The following is a 17,269-nucleotide window of genomic DNA, read 5'->3' as shown; positions in this document are numbered from 1 at the left end:
GAGGCAGCAGCTGAGTTCACCCCCAGTTTCCCCCCTGCTCCCTGCCAGGCTCCTTGGGATGCTGGTGATGTCCCCCAGTCCCAAGCCCTCTGTCACACTCCCATGTCCATCCCATCCTGCGCACCCAAGGTGCATGTTGAACATATTTTCTACTCATTAGAGCCAAATAAGAATAAAAAATAAGGTCACTAAAACAGTAAAAAAATCTCTAACCCATGAGCAAAGCTCCTCTTCCTAGCTTGAAAAACACTGCTATCCTGGCCTGAGACCACATGAACTTCCCCTATAACCTCTCATCACTGCTCCCTGCCTTTATGTCCCAGCTGGGAGAGGCAAGTTCTGTTTCTGCAGCCCAGGAAGCACCACTCACTTGGCTCTGAAGATGCCCCATGTGCAGCTCTGTCACCAGCACCTTTTCCTGGGGTGTTTGGCTCCAGCACAAGCAGAAAGGAGATTGCACTGCTGCTGCTATCCACATGCACTCAATCCATGAGGACCCCAGCTGATTTCTGCTCCCCTTCCCATAAAGGTTTTCTATTTTTCCCCTAAGATGCAGCCTCAGGAACATGTTGTGTGGCAGAGGTTTCATACCATGTAAATGATGGATATTGTTTATGTACTGATTATGTTGAACCCAGCTGTTTACCTTTGCTAGGACTGCAATTATTTTAACAGTAACTGTAAAAATAAATTGGGGAGAGAAATAGCAGGAACTTTCTAGTTTGGTTTTTGAAACTAGAGCACTGCCAAGAGTGACCTGACCTCAAACAAGTCATATGCAGCCACTTATTTTAAATATCAACTGAGCTCATCCATGCATAGAAAACAGAGTGCTCTGTAGGGTTCTGGGCACAAACGGGTCCCAAAAGGTTCAGAATTCAGCCCAGTCACATCTTCCTCATTTATCACCACCTGCTTAAGCTGCCACAGCACCCAGATCTTCCCAGAAGCCAACCAACCACATAACACTGACATCCAACCTGCAGAACATGGTCAAACTGCCCACAAGACAAGCACGTTGACCTCTCTCCTCTTCTTTCCAACATGTTCACTCCCCTCCGTACAAAAATGCCAGTATAGACTAAATCTTTTTGAAGGTACTCATTTTGCAACTGGAGCAACCATTTCCCAGCCCTGCATGCAGTTCCCTGCCTCTCCTCCTCTCCCTGGATGGCAGACAGATGCCAAGCCATGGAAGTTATTCTTTCATTTACAGCATCTGGTTCCTTGGCAGACTCCTCGGGTAATTATGTTCATAGCTTTAAAGCTGTCTCAGGCTCTGCTTCATGGGTTTGCTGCTTTTGGCTTGTAGCAGTCTCTTCTCATCTTCCCTGTCCATCACATGGGCTGAAGGTTGCTCTTAAAACACAGGAATTAGACCACTTGCATGTCCCTCTAACCAGAGCACAAATAAACAATACCTCATTGTGTTGTTCTTTAACACAAGCCTTGTTTTACTGCATGCTGCTCCCCTGCCTCTGGAGAAACCACAAACCCTTGTGCAGATCCCTCCCAGGACCAGCTGCTCACGCCTCTCCAGAGCTGGAGAATGTGTGGCTACAACCACAGCCATGATGGGGAAACCCACCATGTGTCCTTTTCCTTTGCTTTTAGCTTAAACCTTGTGCAACTGCAGGGTTCTCACCATGAGGAGCAGAGGGACAGACAGGCACTGACTGCCAGACAGAGGGACACGAGCAGTGCAGCCACAGCAGCTCTGTTTGTTTAACTGGGTTGAATCAATGATGTTTGTGCAGGTCAGAGGAGCAGGGTGCTCTCCTCCCCTGGCAGGAGGGAAGCTGGATGCTCTCTCAGCCCTCATGCCCAGCATCCAAAGGCCCCATCTGGAGCAAACAGACTGAAAATGCTGCTCCCTCAGCACAAGGGCTCCCTCCCTGCCTTGGCACAAATCTCCTGTGTACCCTCTGTGCTACAGAGGTGCCAGAGCCCCAGCACAGGGCTCATGGAGAGGAATCATCCTGGGCAGGGAGGGACCCTGGGCATAGTTATGCTTTTTGAAGGAATAAGCCCATAAAGAGAAAAGTACAACAGATTTAAGCATTTAAATGCATTTCCATAACTGTTTGTGATGATTCCCAGACAGCAGCCTTCATTAAGCTGGAGCTGAGGCTGAGAGCACCAATTAGCAGGATTTAAAAACAAAAAGAGGAACTGCTGCAGTTATCCCCAAACAAAGAATACAGGCCCAGCCTAATTTTTTATGCCTGGCTTTGCTGGAAAAGATGGGAGGTTAAAGCTCCAGGAAGGTGCAGTGCACAGTCCTGGGGATCCTCAGTCACTCAGCACCACTTGGCTGCTGGGAGGGAAGATGTAAAATATGGCAGCTCATCCTCACATCCACTGCCATGAAAGCAAGGAGAGAAAGGAAGAGAAAGCCTGGCAAAGCACTGGTGGACACCTCCATCTGTTCATCAACCCAGGCAGCTGCAGGAGGAGCACACTGAGAACTGCCCAGCAGGTCCCAGCAGTCACTCACACACACTGTGATTTATTGATGTTTGAGCTACTTTAAAATCACATGGCAAGTTAAAGTTACTCTTTTTTTCCCATTCATCCTATATTCTGTCAAATTCTTTAACTTTATACTGTGCAAAACAGTTCTTCCAGTGGACCTTGACAGCAAGAGCCTTCTTGATCCCCACTGCTCAACTCCCACCCTGGGACCTGCTTTCCAAAGTAGTAAAATTCCTTATCCAGTTTTCCTTCCCCCAGACTCAGCCTGCAAAGCCTGCACATCAGCTTTGTCCAGTTTAGCCTCAGATTGGCAGCAAAGACACTCAACAGTGCAAAACACAAACTAACAGGAAAGATCAAATAATCCATTTAAAGGGTGAGTGTTATGGATTTTCATTTTTTCTGTAAGAGCCACGAGCAATTATTTTTGAGCACAGAGATCTTAACCATTCATTTATCCTGAGAATAAAAGTGGGAGAAGGGGAAATGATTGCTTTTTCATTATTTGTTGCACTGCCAGTACTGAATCAAAGTCAGAGGACTGCCAAAAGATCTCTTTTGATCCAAATAACTATCATCCTCATAAACATTTCTACAGGGAGAAAACCCAAAACCTGAGTCCAATCTTTGCACCATGATTCTAAAGATAAATATATAAACAACAACACAAAAACAACCCAACTCTACCTCTGTAAGTTTTTGCCATTCAAGCCAGGCACAAAAGCTTTTTAAAAGATGCTGTGGGGGGGATCCAGAACTGGACAAGAAAAAGCCAAGCTTGAAGATTCCCATCATCAGCTCAACACTGTAACACCACAGTGACTTAGAGAGATCAAAAAAAAAAAAATATATACATATATATATATATACAAAGATTTTACATCAGGAACCAATTTACTTTTGCTGCTCCACAGAGCAATCATGCCTCAGGACCCACAGCTAAATGGCTGGAGCTCACATGACTGGAAGAGCAAAGAAAGCAGCAGAGAACTGTAATGGCTTATGAAATTCAATTGAAATTGATGGTTGGAAAAGTGAAACATTTAACACCCCACAAACTCAACATCAGTGCTCCCATGTGCATGGACACACACACAGGTACAGGAACCAAAAAAAGGTGGGAACTCATTTTCCACTCACCCAGTGCCCTGGGCAAGGACATGGCACCCTCATGCAGAAACTCAAACAGTAGGTAAATATTTTTACTCCTCCAGACTTTTTTCCACTGGAAGCTTTAACAGAAAATCTATCTTTTGTGAAAATGGCAATACATTATTATGACCTGCACCACTCGTGTCTCTGAAATATTAGAAGTTGCATTCTGCATTTCAACTTCAGCTGGAGCAGGAACTCAAAAACCCTCCCTGCTATTTGAGCTGACTTTGAATAAACTGTTTGCAGCTGATGTACTTTTCCAGCACGGATCTCTTCTGTTATGAAGCCTGTCTCTGATGAACAATAGAAAAATATTGTTGACAGGGGTGTACTTTTCCATCTACTCAAAAATATCATTTTGCAGAATATTTTCACAGCTCAGCAGAAGGTGGAAAGAAAGACAATATTATGACTAGATAAGAAAGAAAGAAGACATTCTTTATAATTAGCTTATAGTAGTTTTCTTGTTGGTTTTGGCTTGCTTGAACAAGGTTCTTTACTAGTTAGAGCTCCAATCTGACTTACGAAGCCTTCAGGCAAAACCCATAATCAAAGATTAAGCTGGGTAAAAACAATCAGAATTTGGCCAAAACACTTTCGAGCAATGCTTATATCCACAAAAACCACCAGTAATTTCACACCAGGACTTTGAAGTGCTCCCAGGTGCATGGTCAGTCAGGTGCTCCAGGATGCGCCAGCCCAGCTTAGAGGCAAGAAAGGCATGGCCACATCCTGGTCACAGCGTCAGTTATGGAGTGACTCGGGGCACAGGGACACTGCTGCCTTGCAGAAGGACTGAAACACCAGGAACCAGCTCCTGGAGCCTCCATGGTGCCCCTGGAGCAGGCAGGGATGTGTTCGTGTGGGCACTGGAGCTCTCTCCGGTGCACTGCACCAGTTGATTCATGGGGAGGCTTTGATGTGCAAATTAATCATTAGAACTTTTAGCTCAGCTAATGCAAGCGTCATATGTTGCTAATTACACAATACAGGGGGGAAAAAAGTTGCAAATGAATTTAAATGCTTAACCTAATCAGGATGGCAAGTTGTGTTTTAATTACAAATTGTTGTGCAGCAGCAAAGCAGCTGCTGCATTTCAGCAGCTCTGGCTCTTGCTGTGCCTCACTCGTGTGCTCAGGTCAGTTCTGCTCCAGCAGCCCCAGCCACCCCCAAAGCCAAAGGTGGCTGCAGCCTTTGGGGACAGCAGGGACATCCTTCAGGGGTGTGCCACCCACACCTGGCATGAGGAAACACCCACCCTGAACATCTTTCTCCTGTAGTGTTTTGCAAGAAGGGCTCCTTATGGTTACCTTCAAGCTTGGCATGTTCAAACCTCTCCTTTAATCTGAATGAATGTCTCCACACACAGAGGCAGAAATCAGTGATCTTCCTCCAACTCAATGCTTCTCAATTCAAATAAGCAAGAATCAAGAGGCATCTTTGGAATCTGTTTCCTATATGCCCTCACAGTTAAGGGGAAAGGAAGAGTAAAATGAGATTACAATAAATAAATAAACAAACACTCTCAAAATTTGTAGTGCCTGGAGCAAGTTTTTACAACCAAATTAAAATCCCTGAATATTGTGGCTTTTATTGGAGATGCTGATAGAGCCAAGGAGCTGTAGCATGGCAGTGCATCTGCACAATGCATCACCTTGGGAACGTGCCAAGTGATGATGACCCTGCTCACCACCCAAATGACCCCGCACAAAAACACCCACTTGCCAATAACCCCACTGGTAATTAACCACAGAATTTCAATGAGGACAGAAAATCTCTGAAATATATGGCAAAAATATGGTTATCTAAAAAACTAAAGATATTCTATTGTTTCTTGTATTATTTTGAACTTGATACAGCCCCTACTTGTCAAAAAGAGGGGGGGAAAGCCTCACAGCCTCTGAGAACATTAATTTGCTTTGGATTTTGCCACAGTAAAGCAAAAACCTGCAGTATTTTTGGTTGGGTTTTTTTTGAACACCAGGGGGCTGATTACTGTGAAATGATCTTAGGCTTCTCCCACTAAGTGGACAGATGGATTGCTACTTTTGCAACTTCTTTTTGCAGCCTTGAATTCAGTTGCTGGCAGGAGGCTCCGTTCCAGCTCTCCCCAGCATCATTTCTCTCCTTGCACTTGTCATCTCACTTCCCAGCCCGAGGCTGGGCTATGGAAAAGGCTCTCTGCAAGCACAGGAAGGTGCACACAACCCTTTCCCAGCCAAATGCTGGGCCCCACTGTGTGGGTACCACTGGGGCTCTGCACCCCTCTCATGCCCACCCTGGGGAGAGGGAATGGCACAGGCACAGCAGAGCCCACTCCTGCATTTCCATGCCAAGGAAGCTGCTGGTGCTGAAGCCATGGAGACAAATACCACCAGTGCTAGACAGACCAAAAATGAGGTCTCTCAGCATTCCAGCAAACAATCTGCAATGTAGAGGGTTCTGCAAGGTGAGAAAGAAACAAAAAGCACTGCTAGGCAAAAGTCATCTCCTTAACTTCTTTTTTTTTTAAGACAAATTTTACAAAGTGCAAACTGAAACGCTGCCAGGCTCCATCCCTGCTTCCCTGACAAGCACGGAGAGCCCGCTCAGAGCGACTCGGCAATGGTGGGAGCAATGTGGGTCCCAGGCCAGCAGCCCCTGCACTCACAGCCCACCACTCCCACGGGCAGCACAGAGCTGGCCGGGAGGAGAGCTCAGAAGAAACCCCTGAGCATGCAGGGAAGGGAACTGCTGCTTCAGAAGGTGCTTTTGAGGAGCAATGCCCCGAGGGGACACCGCCTGGCCCACTGGGCATCACCCCACTGCAGCCCAGGGACCGCAGCCCCTTTAAGATGAAGACAAGGGACAGAGGGAGGAAACACTCAGTTTGATCCGAGGAAGTGAAAAAGCTCAGGAAAAGCAAACTGCCAGTCCCAGGAATGACTAAGCACAGAGCCAGGCAATGCAGAGCTGGCTGAGGCAGCCACACAGCGCACATTCCCAGACTGGTGCCAGTTCTGAAGGTATGCTCCATGGGAAAACCATTCCTGGGGAGAAAAAAAGAAAAGCCAAACCTAAAAACAAGGATTCAATTCTTTAGCAAGCCACATGAACTGCCTGAGTGTGTTTATAAGCATTCTCATCCGTCTGTAACTCCAGCTGATGCACAGATAGCAATATATGGGTCAATAATGGTTTATCTAAAGATGTGTGTCAGCCCATCTCTCCTCACTCTCTGACAAACCTTTTACAAGAGCCACTTACTTTAACCCTGAATTATCTGCCTCTGCTCATCTTCAGGGAGACTCAGCACGGCAGAGAAAGAAGCAGGCAATTCCCTGTGATCTGAAAGCTCACTTTCTAAATCAAATCAATTTTTCTAACGTAATTTGCCTCATCTAAATCACTGACCCATGCATTTTCTCACCATCCTTTGACAAGAGCTGCACCAATTGAAGCAAAGCTAAAACACTTCAACCAGACCAATTCATAGAAGTCTTTAGAGGAATTCTTTCATCACTGTAATTAATTCTTTAAGTACCACAGTGGGATGCTCTGAATTCAAACCCAGTCCAAGGAGTAATGATTATACTAATGGGAGAAGCTGCGCAGTAAATAAATGCAAGTGCCCTGCTGAAAGAGAGTGTTTTCAATAGGAGACTGCCACTGAGGGAGAGAACTGCATTTTGGAGATAATAACCCAGATGATGAAGTCCCACAGACTGGAATCTGCTATAACAATTCTCAGATTCCACACACCTAAGGGAGGAGCATTTTGACAGATAAGTGTTAGAGCTGGGGCTGCTCCAGCTCTCAGCCCTTTGAGGAGGGGACAGAGGGCCCAGGGCAGCTTGGGGAACCATCTGAGAGTTTGCTGGTTGGTGCAGGAACCAAAACAATGACTGCCCTTTGGCTTTCCCCATGTGGTTAAATGCAATAAAGCCTTCTCACACATTTAATGTGTTGGGCTCCCTAGAAAGGGAGGGAGATGCTTTAACTCTGGATGAGCAGGACACTTCAAGAAGACACAGCTGAAGCTGTACCCAGGAGCTGATACTTGTCCCCCAGGGCTTACAGCAGACTCCAGTAATCTCATTATGACACTAATAAGTGAAATAAAGTGCACAACATGGACATTTGGGGTTTAAAAGGGCATGTCTGGAGAACAGCTCCTTGGTGCAGTCCCTGGAAATACCCCAATCCCCATGGCCTGTCCAGCTTCATCACACCAAGGAGGTGATGAGATGGGCACCACCATCTGGGCTCTCCTCTGTAGGGCTGTCTTTGATTTCAGCAATAAAGAACAACAATTCCATCTCTTCCTTTCTGCTTATGACTTCCCATAAAAATTGTAATGGGTTGGTGCAAATCAAACACAGTAGAAGAACCAAGCAGTGCCAATGCTGGGGCAGACAGAGAGCCCTTAGAGAGAGCCTCAGCACTGGCTTTGGGCTGCTGCCCCAGGGCACCTCATGGGCATGATGCAGAGCACAGACAATGGCTTCACTTTTTTCTCTAAAGCCCTTTGAGATCTACAGGTGAAAGAATGACAAATGATTAATATTTGAAAGGAAAAAAAAGTCTCAACTGCAATAAAATTCATGCTATCTTCTGTTTATCTCTTGTTTCTCCTCTTTAATGGAGTTGAGCCTTTTTGCACCAATATTCTTGCTAATAACTTTCAGTGGGCTACTCCTTAGCAAAAGACCTGAAATGAGTAACTGTGCTGCATTAAAAAAAAGGTGGAAGAAACCTTTGTATATTAATTCTCATAGCTGTCAGAGATGAGGATTTAATAATGTTAGTATCTAAGCTACTCCATTATTTCCCAACACCTTGGAGCAGAATGTCTTAGTGGGAGATGAATTAGATAGTGCCACTGGAACTGCTTTCTGAGTGTTTTCAGAGCATAATCTATGGCTCATCACCACGTGTGTTTCAAGTCCTTGCCCTCTCTTCTCCAAATAACCTCCAGCTGTAAATGCATTTACATGCTGGGTATTTGCATGCCAGACCCAGCTCCTTTTCTTGAGCATTCCCACTCCCTGTTTAACCATTTGTCCCCATTGAATGGATTTGCCTGGGTTTGGCTTTGGATGGGTGGTAGGATGGAGGGTTGGGAGCTCAGGTCATGCAAGAAACGATGGAATGAAGCAGAGAGGGAGAACTGTAGGCGGAACACAGGAGAGGTCTGCTGGGCTGCAGAGCTCTGCCAAGGGAAGCAGCAGAAGTCCTGCATGGCTGAAAACCAGCCCTGCTCAGGAACAGGCTGTACCCAACCTCCAGAGATGGGAAAGGCAGTTTATTTGCCAACTTTTCCAGCTCTAATGCCCATGATGTGGAGAGGCTGAGGCACACTGGCCTTTGAGCTTGCCCTGAAAGGGCTCTGCTGCTTCCAGAGAGCTCTTACCATCCTCTTGGGGTGCCTCTGCTGCAACCTTTTAAAAGCCTGTTCCACTGTGTGCGTGTTGTGTCCTCTGTGCACTCAGTGAAAGACAGTCAGACCTTGTGCTATTAGTCCCTGCTACCCCCCCAGCCCTCTGGGTGCCCCAGTGACTTTTAGAGGCACTGGGGGCCTGTGGCTGTTGTCTTTCACCTCACCAGGTGCTCACCCTGGCCAGGGCCTTCCCCACACAGATATCCAGATCAGCTCCTTCCAAAGCTCCTCTTGGATTTCTCCTTTCTCAACCAGAAATCTGGGTACCGAGACCAGTCAGCAGCTACCAGCTCTTTGCTGAGTTTCTAATTACTGCTCATTGCACAGAACCCTGCTCCATCTGCTCAAGGGCTCCCTTTTAGGGCACAGGGGCTCTGTCTTATTTTTGGTGTGAGTTTCATCCTTTTTTGAAGCTGCAGCATGAATGTTTGATTCAAGAGCTGCAGCATCCATTAGACAGCCCTCCTTCCCCATTGTGGCAAGAGCCTTGCTGCTGAGCAAAAGCTGTGGCTAATTGACAACAACTCCTAAACTGAGATATAAAGTAGCTGTGTCTCTCACTCATGCAAACAGCAACGGCAGCTCAGCTGCTAAATAATGGAAAATGGTTCATTTTTCTGACTCAGGGAAGATCCTTTATTAAAGAAATGAACGTGTCTGGTGCTACAGAGCCATGCCCTGATCATTCCTGCATCTTAAAAGTCTAACATTGGCCATAAAATTCCTAAGTAACATAAACCCTGTTCCTTTCAGTACTCTCCCAATCAGAAAAACTGGATTTAAATCACCTGCTGGCAGGTTTATTACAGGGCCCACAAGCAGATAAGGTCCTGTGCACCAGCCCTCTGCACTTAACGGGAAATAAATCTCTGCTCTGCCATCTGTTTTTGAAATGTTTCCATACAAGCTAAACAAAAAACCCAAAGATACGTGCACCTCTCAATCCTTCTGAAGGATTTTATTTCTGGGGTAATGAGGATGACATTTCTCCCCTCTCTAGCAGAAATGCTTTTCCTCCTCAGGCTGATTCCCCCCAGGGCTCCCTCAGCCCAAAACTCAACTCTCCCAATATTGTATGTGTGGATAAATGGGCTTAGCACAGGGGCAGCTGCTTGGCCAGAGGCACCACCTCCCACACATCCCATGGGCTGCAAACACCATTTCTGGAGCCTGCTGAGCCCCTGGGCTTGCCCAGAAAGAGGATTTGATGCCTGCTTCTCCATTTAGCCCCAGTTTGAATTGCATCAGTGGAGTTTTTTCCATCATCTCTTTCCATCACCAATGCCAAGCTAGAGCTGCCCAACACGGGGGGTTTCACACCATCCCTCCCCATAACCTGACCTGTGATTTTTGCACAGCCTTTAAGCAGATGGCAGCACCATCCCAAGGCTGGAGGATGTGGCCATGCAGCCACAGAGCACCGAGCACCCTCTCCCCAGGATTTAGCAGCTTTGTCCCTAAAAGCCCATTTCCTGCCACTGCAGGGGAAGGGATGGGGCAGAGCAGCTCCTGAGGGCCAGCTGGTGCAGGCACGGTGAGATGAGCAGAGCTGGTTTACATGCAGTTTCCAATTAGTTTACTCAGCAGACGGCAGCCTCATGGAAACTCCTCTGTCCCTGGTATCCCTCACCCCTCAGGGCACCCCTTTGCTTGCTCTCTGACTACCACCATCACCAAAAAAATATCAGGAAAAAAACCAGAGTTAAAATCAAATGCTACACTTCATTTTCTCTCCTTGCCTGAAGTTGCAAGAGACAAGATAGGACATAATCACCACTTTTAAAATCATCTCCTATGACAGGCAAATTGATCAAGTGGAGAGGCTGGGCTGCTTTTGAACTTGAACAAACTGATTTTCCATGAAAGATGGTGTTTACATTGCCTCTCAGTAGCCAGCTGAAATATGCATTCCTCCTGCCATTTCATCACCAAAATTTGGGAGGAAAGAGTGGTTTTGGGGAGAAAAAAGAGGAAGAAGAGAAAAGGAAAAAAGTGCGCTTGAATCTGGAGCACATCATAAATTCATGAAGCTTTCTGAATGCTGTCAGAGACAAACATTTATGTAAACAAAGAACAGCTCAAAGTGTGTTGCAAGAGAATTTTTGGGAAGCGTGGAAAAAACATGAATATTTACCTTGCGCCTGAGACTAAAGCCAATTGTGTGAGGTGCTGCCCAAACACAAAGCCCTTCCACAAGGAGCTCACCCACACACACACTCCAGAGCCCTGGCTTTACTTCCATCACAGCCCTGTACGTCACAGAGGGCAGTGGGAATACCCAGGGAAAGCCAGACACTGAGCAATCCCCATCCTCCTGTAAGCTGTCTCCAGGGACCTCTTTGCTTTGTAATTTCTGCCTGCCCATCCTCACGTGGGAACTGCTTCCCCTGAAATGCCAGCTGGGAACTCCTGACAGCACAAAATCAAAGCATCTTCCACGACATCTAGAGCAGCACGTGGTAACTCACACTGCACAGCCTCCATGGCACTTCATGGAGAGGATCTGACAGTTGGGCAAGCACCCCGTGCCAGCACATCAGTGAGCCACCAACAGGGCTGAGAGCTAAAGCTGTGCCAACAAACCGAGTCACCCCTGTCATTAACTAACATCAGTTATGTTCAGGCAAGGAGAGAGTGGGGAATCAAGATCAGTGAATTAAATTTGTTGAGCTGACAGTATTTATTTTGGTGGGCTGGCTTCTCCTTCGCCAGGAGGTTTATTAAGGACAGAAGGCCTCGGTTTTGCTGGCTCCACAGAGGACTTAGGGGGCTGCCAGCTCCCCCTTGCTCCTCTGAGACAGGACAGGTCTGCAGCCACCTCCACAGGACACAGGGCTTGGTGAAGGCACCTCTCCATCACAGCAAAACCTGTGCTTGGTATCAACCACCAAGGTCAGGACAAGCAGCCTGAGCTGCCACAACCCAACATCATGAGTAATGGCACCCCTTCCTCCTCCTTTCAGCAAAGGGACACAGCCAGCACAGGGTCCCTGAGCAGCCTGGCTGCAAAACACATTTCTGAGGAGCTATGGAGAAGGGCAGGAGGACCCCGACTCAGTGGGGTCAGCAGAGTGGAATCTCCATCCCACTGGCACCAATGGGCAAACCCTGCACAGCCCAAATCCCTGTGTAACCCAAATCCCTGCGCACCTCTGTGGAGCACAGACTCTTCTCTCCAGGCACTTTGAAACAAGGGAGTCCTTGCCCAGGCAGGGACTGTGCCTTCCAAACTGCTGCCTGGGCTCCAAGAGCAACCAAATCCATGATGGCAAACCCAACACAGCAATTAAATAAATGGAGCCATCGCTGGCTCAGGAATGCATCCCTCATCCAAAAAATCCTTCCTGAGGCACAAACCCTGTCCCAGCCTTGGCAGCCCTCTGCTCTGACCTCCTGCAGCTGCTCCTGGGCTCATACCTTCCTCGCCACACTGAGCTGCTTTAAACACAGAGATAATAGGGCTGGGAATGACTATCATTCCCAGCAATAAAATACAGCAAATTAATTGCATTTAATTGATTTTTTTATATTTTAATGTAACTATTTTGGTATTCAAACCGCAAAAGCCTCTATTGATCAGCCAGAGTCAGTGAACAGAGTTCTGTGACCAAGCCGCACGTATTGAAGAAAATAATCAAAACCCAAAACCAGTGAGACTTCCCCATTTCAAATACACAAAGGAGGCTGCAGCAGCAGTGACAGGAGATTTTGAATTGAAAAATGCTGTGCAGGGTAAGTCCCACAGTTGCCTCCTGCATTCCCAGAGAGCCCAATGCGATCGCAGCAGCAATGCATAAATCCAGAGTAGCTCCACTGACTTCAGAGCAGCTGGTCTAGATTTATGCTGATGGGAAGTAAAATCAGGGTATCTGAAATATTCTGCTCTAATGGATGCTGGAGCAAAAGGCACTATAATAATTTCAGACTTCTCCCCCCAGCCCACTATCCCCCACTTCACATCAGTTTGAACAGTCATTGCATAAAGTGTTGAGATCTGCACTAATCTGGGGAAAATAACCTACATTTCAACAGTTTGTACAATCGTGATCTGCAAATCTATTGTACAGTAGATAATGCAGGTCTTTCATTTCTGTTCCTAAAGAGCCTGTGAATAAAAAGTGTCTCCATATTAGGTAGAGTGATACAGGGACACATAATAAAATAAGCATAATGTCTCTCCACCCACGGCCCCCTGGAGCCAGAGTCTAAAAGCGATCGCGGGTCCTTCCTCACGCACAGCTGACAGCAGCCCAAGCGCATCATCCATCCCACGGGGGCTGCAGGAGCGCGTTCAGTGAGCTCCGCACGCCCCGTCCCTGCCCTGCCCCGCGTTCCCGCAGCCGCGCCGGGGTGCGAGGCAGCGGAGCGAGCCGGTGACACAGCACCGGGCAGGAAAACAAAATATTCAGGTAACTCATCCAGCTCGCTCACAGGATACCTATTCATATAACCTCGGAGACAGCTCCTCCGCCGCCGCCAGCGAGGAAGGCGGCCAAAACCCTGCCTAGATGCCAGCAACAAACGGGGGCCTGCTGCCAGCCAGAGACATCCTCGAGCTCAGCGTGAGCGGCCCTCGGCTGCCAAGCACACACGCACACCCTCCGCTCGCAGCCGAGCGCGCCAGCAGCCCGAGAGCCGGGGCAGCGCACTGATCTCTTAATTGGACCTGCACAAAGCTATTTAGGGAACCTGCCTGACAGGCGAACAAATGCCACCCGCTTGGAAGAGGCTGCAGAAACTCAGCCTGGTGCATCGCCGGTCCCCGCAACGCAGCCTGCCCAGAGCCGGCCCCGGCAAGGGGGAAGGGAGGGAGCGAAGGCAAATAAATAGAGAAAAATGGCAAGAGCCCAAGGCGAGCGTCTGTAGGAGCTGGGAGATTTGCGGAGATGGCAGCACCGCGGCATGACTCATGCAGGTGTCTCTCCCGTCTGCAACAACCCAAACCGAGATGCGGTTCGTTAACCCCTGTAATCCAGAGGAGAAAACCGACTCGGATTCCAGCGAGCTGCAGGAAGATCGGCACAGCCCCGGAGGAAGGCGTTCCCGGGCGCTGCCGCCGCTCGCCTCTCTCTGAGGAGCTGTCCCCTGATCCCAAAGCCCCTCTGCCCGCACAGACACTGCTGCGGCCCGCAGGGGTGGGACAGCGCTCCGCTGGGGAAGCAGGAGGATGCTCCGGCCGAGAGAGGAGAGAGGCGCGGGCGGGGAACGAGCTCGTTATCCACAGCTCGAGCTGAGCGCACTGCGAGCTCCTGACGCGCACACTGAGCGGGGAGGGCTCAGAGCGGCGGAGAGCGATGGATGGATGGATGGATGGATACGTCGGTAGGCTTGCAGCCACAAACTGTTTCAAAGTGGGTTTCCATATGTTTAAGCACTCAGAGCGCTGGAAGAATTACACCCACAGCCCAATCTCACCATGGTAGCTACCCACACAGGAGGAGACGGGAGGAGGGAAAAGATTAGCATTAATATGTCAAAGCAATAAATAAAAAAGATTTGTTAAAAACCACAAAAACCAGAAACCTGCTCCTTTGCTGCGCCCAACTCTCTCCTCGATAAAGGAAGAGCCGCGCGGAGCACAGGGCATGGCAGTGGCCACAGAAAGCCACCATTCCGTGGGGCAGTGCTGACCCACAGGCAGCCCATGCCCTGCGCCCTGTGCTCGGTGCCCCAGTCCCCACGATCTGCACCCCAAACCCTGCACCCCGGTCCCCGTGTCCTGCCCAGGAGGATTCCCAGGTGCCGCCGTGGCTGCGCACAGCCCGGCCAAGGAGGGGGATGGAGGGCAGGGGCAAGCGGTGCTTTTTGGGGTGAGCAGGGCAAGGACTCCCTGCTGTCCATCCTCTGTGTGTCCCCAAGGTTGATGCTTCCTTCCTGGCAATTCGTTCCTGCTCTTCCTGTAGGAACCTTTCCTAAAACACTTCCCCACCACAAAGCCTTCCCTGTGCCCTCCGCAACAGCTATTGCTGTCACCCCTCCCATGGATCGCTCCTTCTCCACCCAAAATCCTTGCATTTAGGCGCATTCCTAAACCCCCCGCGAAGTTTCCCCAGCAGCCCAAGCTCCACGCTACGGCCAAACGCGAGCACCGTCCCGAGAAAAGCAGTAAGCGCAAACGAATCCCCGAGCAACTTCAGCACCGATGCACCTTAATTAATTTGCTTTTAACAACCCCTGTTTATTAGGAGCAGCATCTGCGAGGGCGCTCGCGGGAGCACGCAGAGGAGAACGTCCCCAGAGTGAAGTCCTGCTAAAGACTTTCCCAGGGGCAGCGCTCTGCTGAGCCCTTCCCCAGCAAACACCCGCACCTGGGACCCGAAACGCTGCTCCCAAGTCCAGCTGGGGGGAAATTAAAAGAAAGAAAAAGAAAATAACAGAGGAAGAGCATCTCCCAGCCTCACTCCGTGCCCGGGCGCGCTGCCTCGCAGCTGGCCGTGATGAGGGAATCCCACCTGAGCCCAATCAAGGGCCAGACCCCGCTCCCCGCCAGCCCAGCGAAACCCGTCCTTCTCGGAATTCAGCGCAAAAGGGTTGCACAAGTATTTTGTAAACCGAAGGGGTTTAATTCCTGCACATCTTTCCCCCCACCCTACCCCATGGATAGCCAGAAAGAGCGAGAAGCATCAGGGAGGAACGGGGGTCGGCCGCCCCGTGGGAAACCCCGCGACCCTTCTCCATCCCCCAGAGCTCCGGCAAGCCCAAACTTTTCCCCTTTTTCCCCCCAAATCGGCAGCAACGCGCTGGCAGCGGCCGAAGCAGGCGGGCAGCCTTCGCGCAGGGGGCCGGGAGCCCGCGACACGCGGGGACAGGGGACAGCAGAGCTGGATGGGGACTTCTTGGTGCGCCCCAGAGACGGAGCTCGGAGCGCGCTGCACCCGCAGCGCTGCGCGGAGCGCCGGGGGAAGGAGGGCTGGGATGGGGGAAACGGCCCTAAATAAAACCGGGGGAGGGGGCAGCTATGAAATAAACACAAATAGTTAAAAAACAAACACCAAAACGAACACAACAACCAAAGCAGACAAACAGGAGCACAGCGGCGGGGTCGCGGCGGCGGGACCGGGGTTACCTCGGCACAGGAGCAGCAGCGGCGCCAGGAGCAGCGCGGGGCCCCGGGAGAGCATCCTCTTTGTTCCATGCCCAGAAGTAGTCATGGTGCTGATTTATTTGGAGAGGGGCGGCTGAGCGGGGCGGGGGGGCCGGGGGTGTCGCGCCGGAGCCCGTAACCACTCCCCCCGCTCCCCGCCCGCTCAGCGCCGCGCCGCTCCGTCCGGCGGCGGGGCCCGCGCCCGCCGAGGAGGGCAGGGCAGGGGAAGGGGGGTCCCCGCCGGCCCCGCAATCACGGCCGCCCCCGCCGCATCGCCCCCCGCCCGCGCCAGCAGCAGCAGCGGCGGCTCCCCGGGGCAGCGGGCGCGGAGCCGGGGCTGTGCCGGGGCTGCGGCGGCGCGGCCGGGCCGGGCCGGGCTCACCTGGGCGCAATCGGGGCGGGCCCGCAGGTGCGGCTCAGCGCCCCGGGGCTGCGCGATGCCCGCGGGGCCGGCGAGCGGGGCAGCCCCGTGTGGCCCGGCCCGGCCCGGCCCGGCTGCCCGCGGTGCCGGTGCCGGTTTCGGTGCCGGTGCCGGTGTCGGTGCCGGTGTCAGCACCGGGCCCGCAGCGCCCCGGGGCCGGTCCCGCTGCCCCGGCCTGGGGGCCCTGAGGGGGCGCGCGCCGGCCGCGAGCCGCGCAAAGAGCGCGCGCGCGCCCTGGCGGCCGCCGGCCGCAACTGCGGGGGACGGGACGGGAGAGAGGGAACCCCAAAAACTGCGGGGGAACCCCAAAACCAGTGAGAGCACCCCGAAATCTGCGAGGGAGCCCTAAAATGTGTGAGGGCATCCCGAAATCTGCGAGGGAGCCCTAAAAACAGTGAGAGCACCCCGAAATCTGCGAGGGAGCCCTAAAATGTGTGAGGGCATCCCGAAATCTGCGAGGGCACCCCAAAATGTGTGAGGGCACCCCGAAATCTGCGAGGGAGCCCTAAAAACAGTGAAAGCACCCCGAAATCTGCGAGGGCATCCCGAAATGTGTGAGGGCGCCCCAAAAACTGCGAGGGCATCCCGAAAACTGCGAGAGAACCCCAAAAACAGTGAGGGAACCCCGAAAACTGCGAGGGCATCCCAAAAACTGCGAAGTCGCCCCAAAAACAATAATGAAGGCACCCCAAAATGTGTGAGGGTATCCTGAAAA

General features: G+C 50.8%; 1 protein-coding gene across 1 annotated transcript in view; it reads right to left on the bottom strand.

Annotated features, from left to right (window-relative positions):
* TMEM132B (transmembrane protein 132B) overlaps positions 1-16,228 on the bottom strand; it is a 219,271-nt gene extending 203,043 nt beyond the window's left edge. The window contains exon 1 of the mRNA XM_030959231.1: positions 16,116-16,228. Within this exon, the coding sequence (XP_030815091.1) occupies positions 16,116-16,200 (85 nt within the window). The 5' untranslated portion in view covers positions 16,201-16,228. The remainder of the gene's footprint in view (positions 1-16,115) is intronic.
* Between the last annotated feature and the right edge of the window lie 1,041 nt (positions 16,229-17,269).

The sequence above is a fragment of the Camarhynchus parvulus genome, chromosome 15, assembly GCF_901933205.1.
Source record: "Camarhynchus parvulus chromosome 15, STF_HiC, whole genome shotgun sequence".
Lineage (NCBI taxonomy): Eukaryota > Metazoa > Chordata > Aves > Passeriformes > Thraupidae > Camarhynchus > Camarhynchus parvulus.
This window is presented reverse-complemented; position numbering and strand designations above follow the sequence as displayed.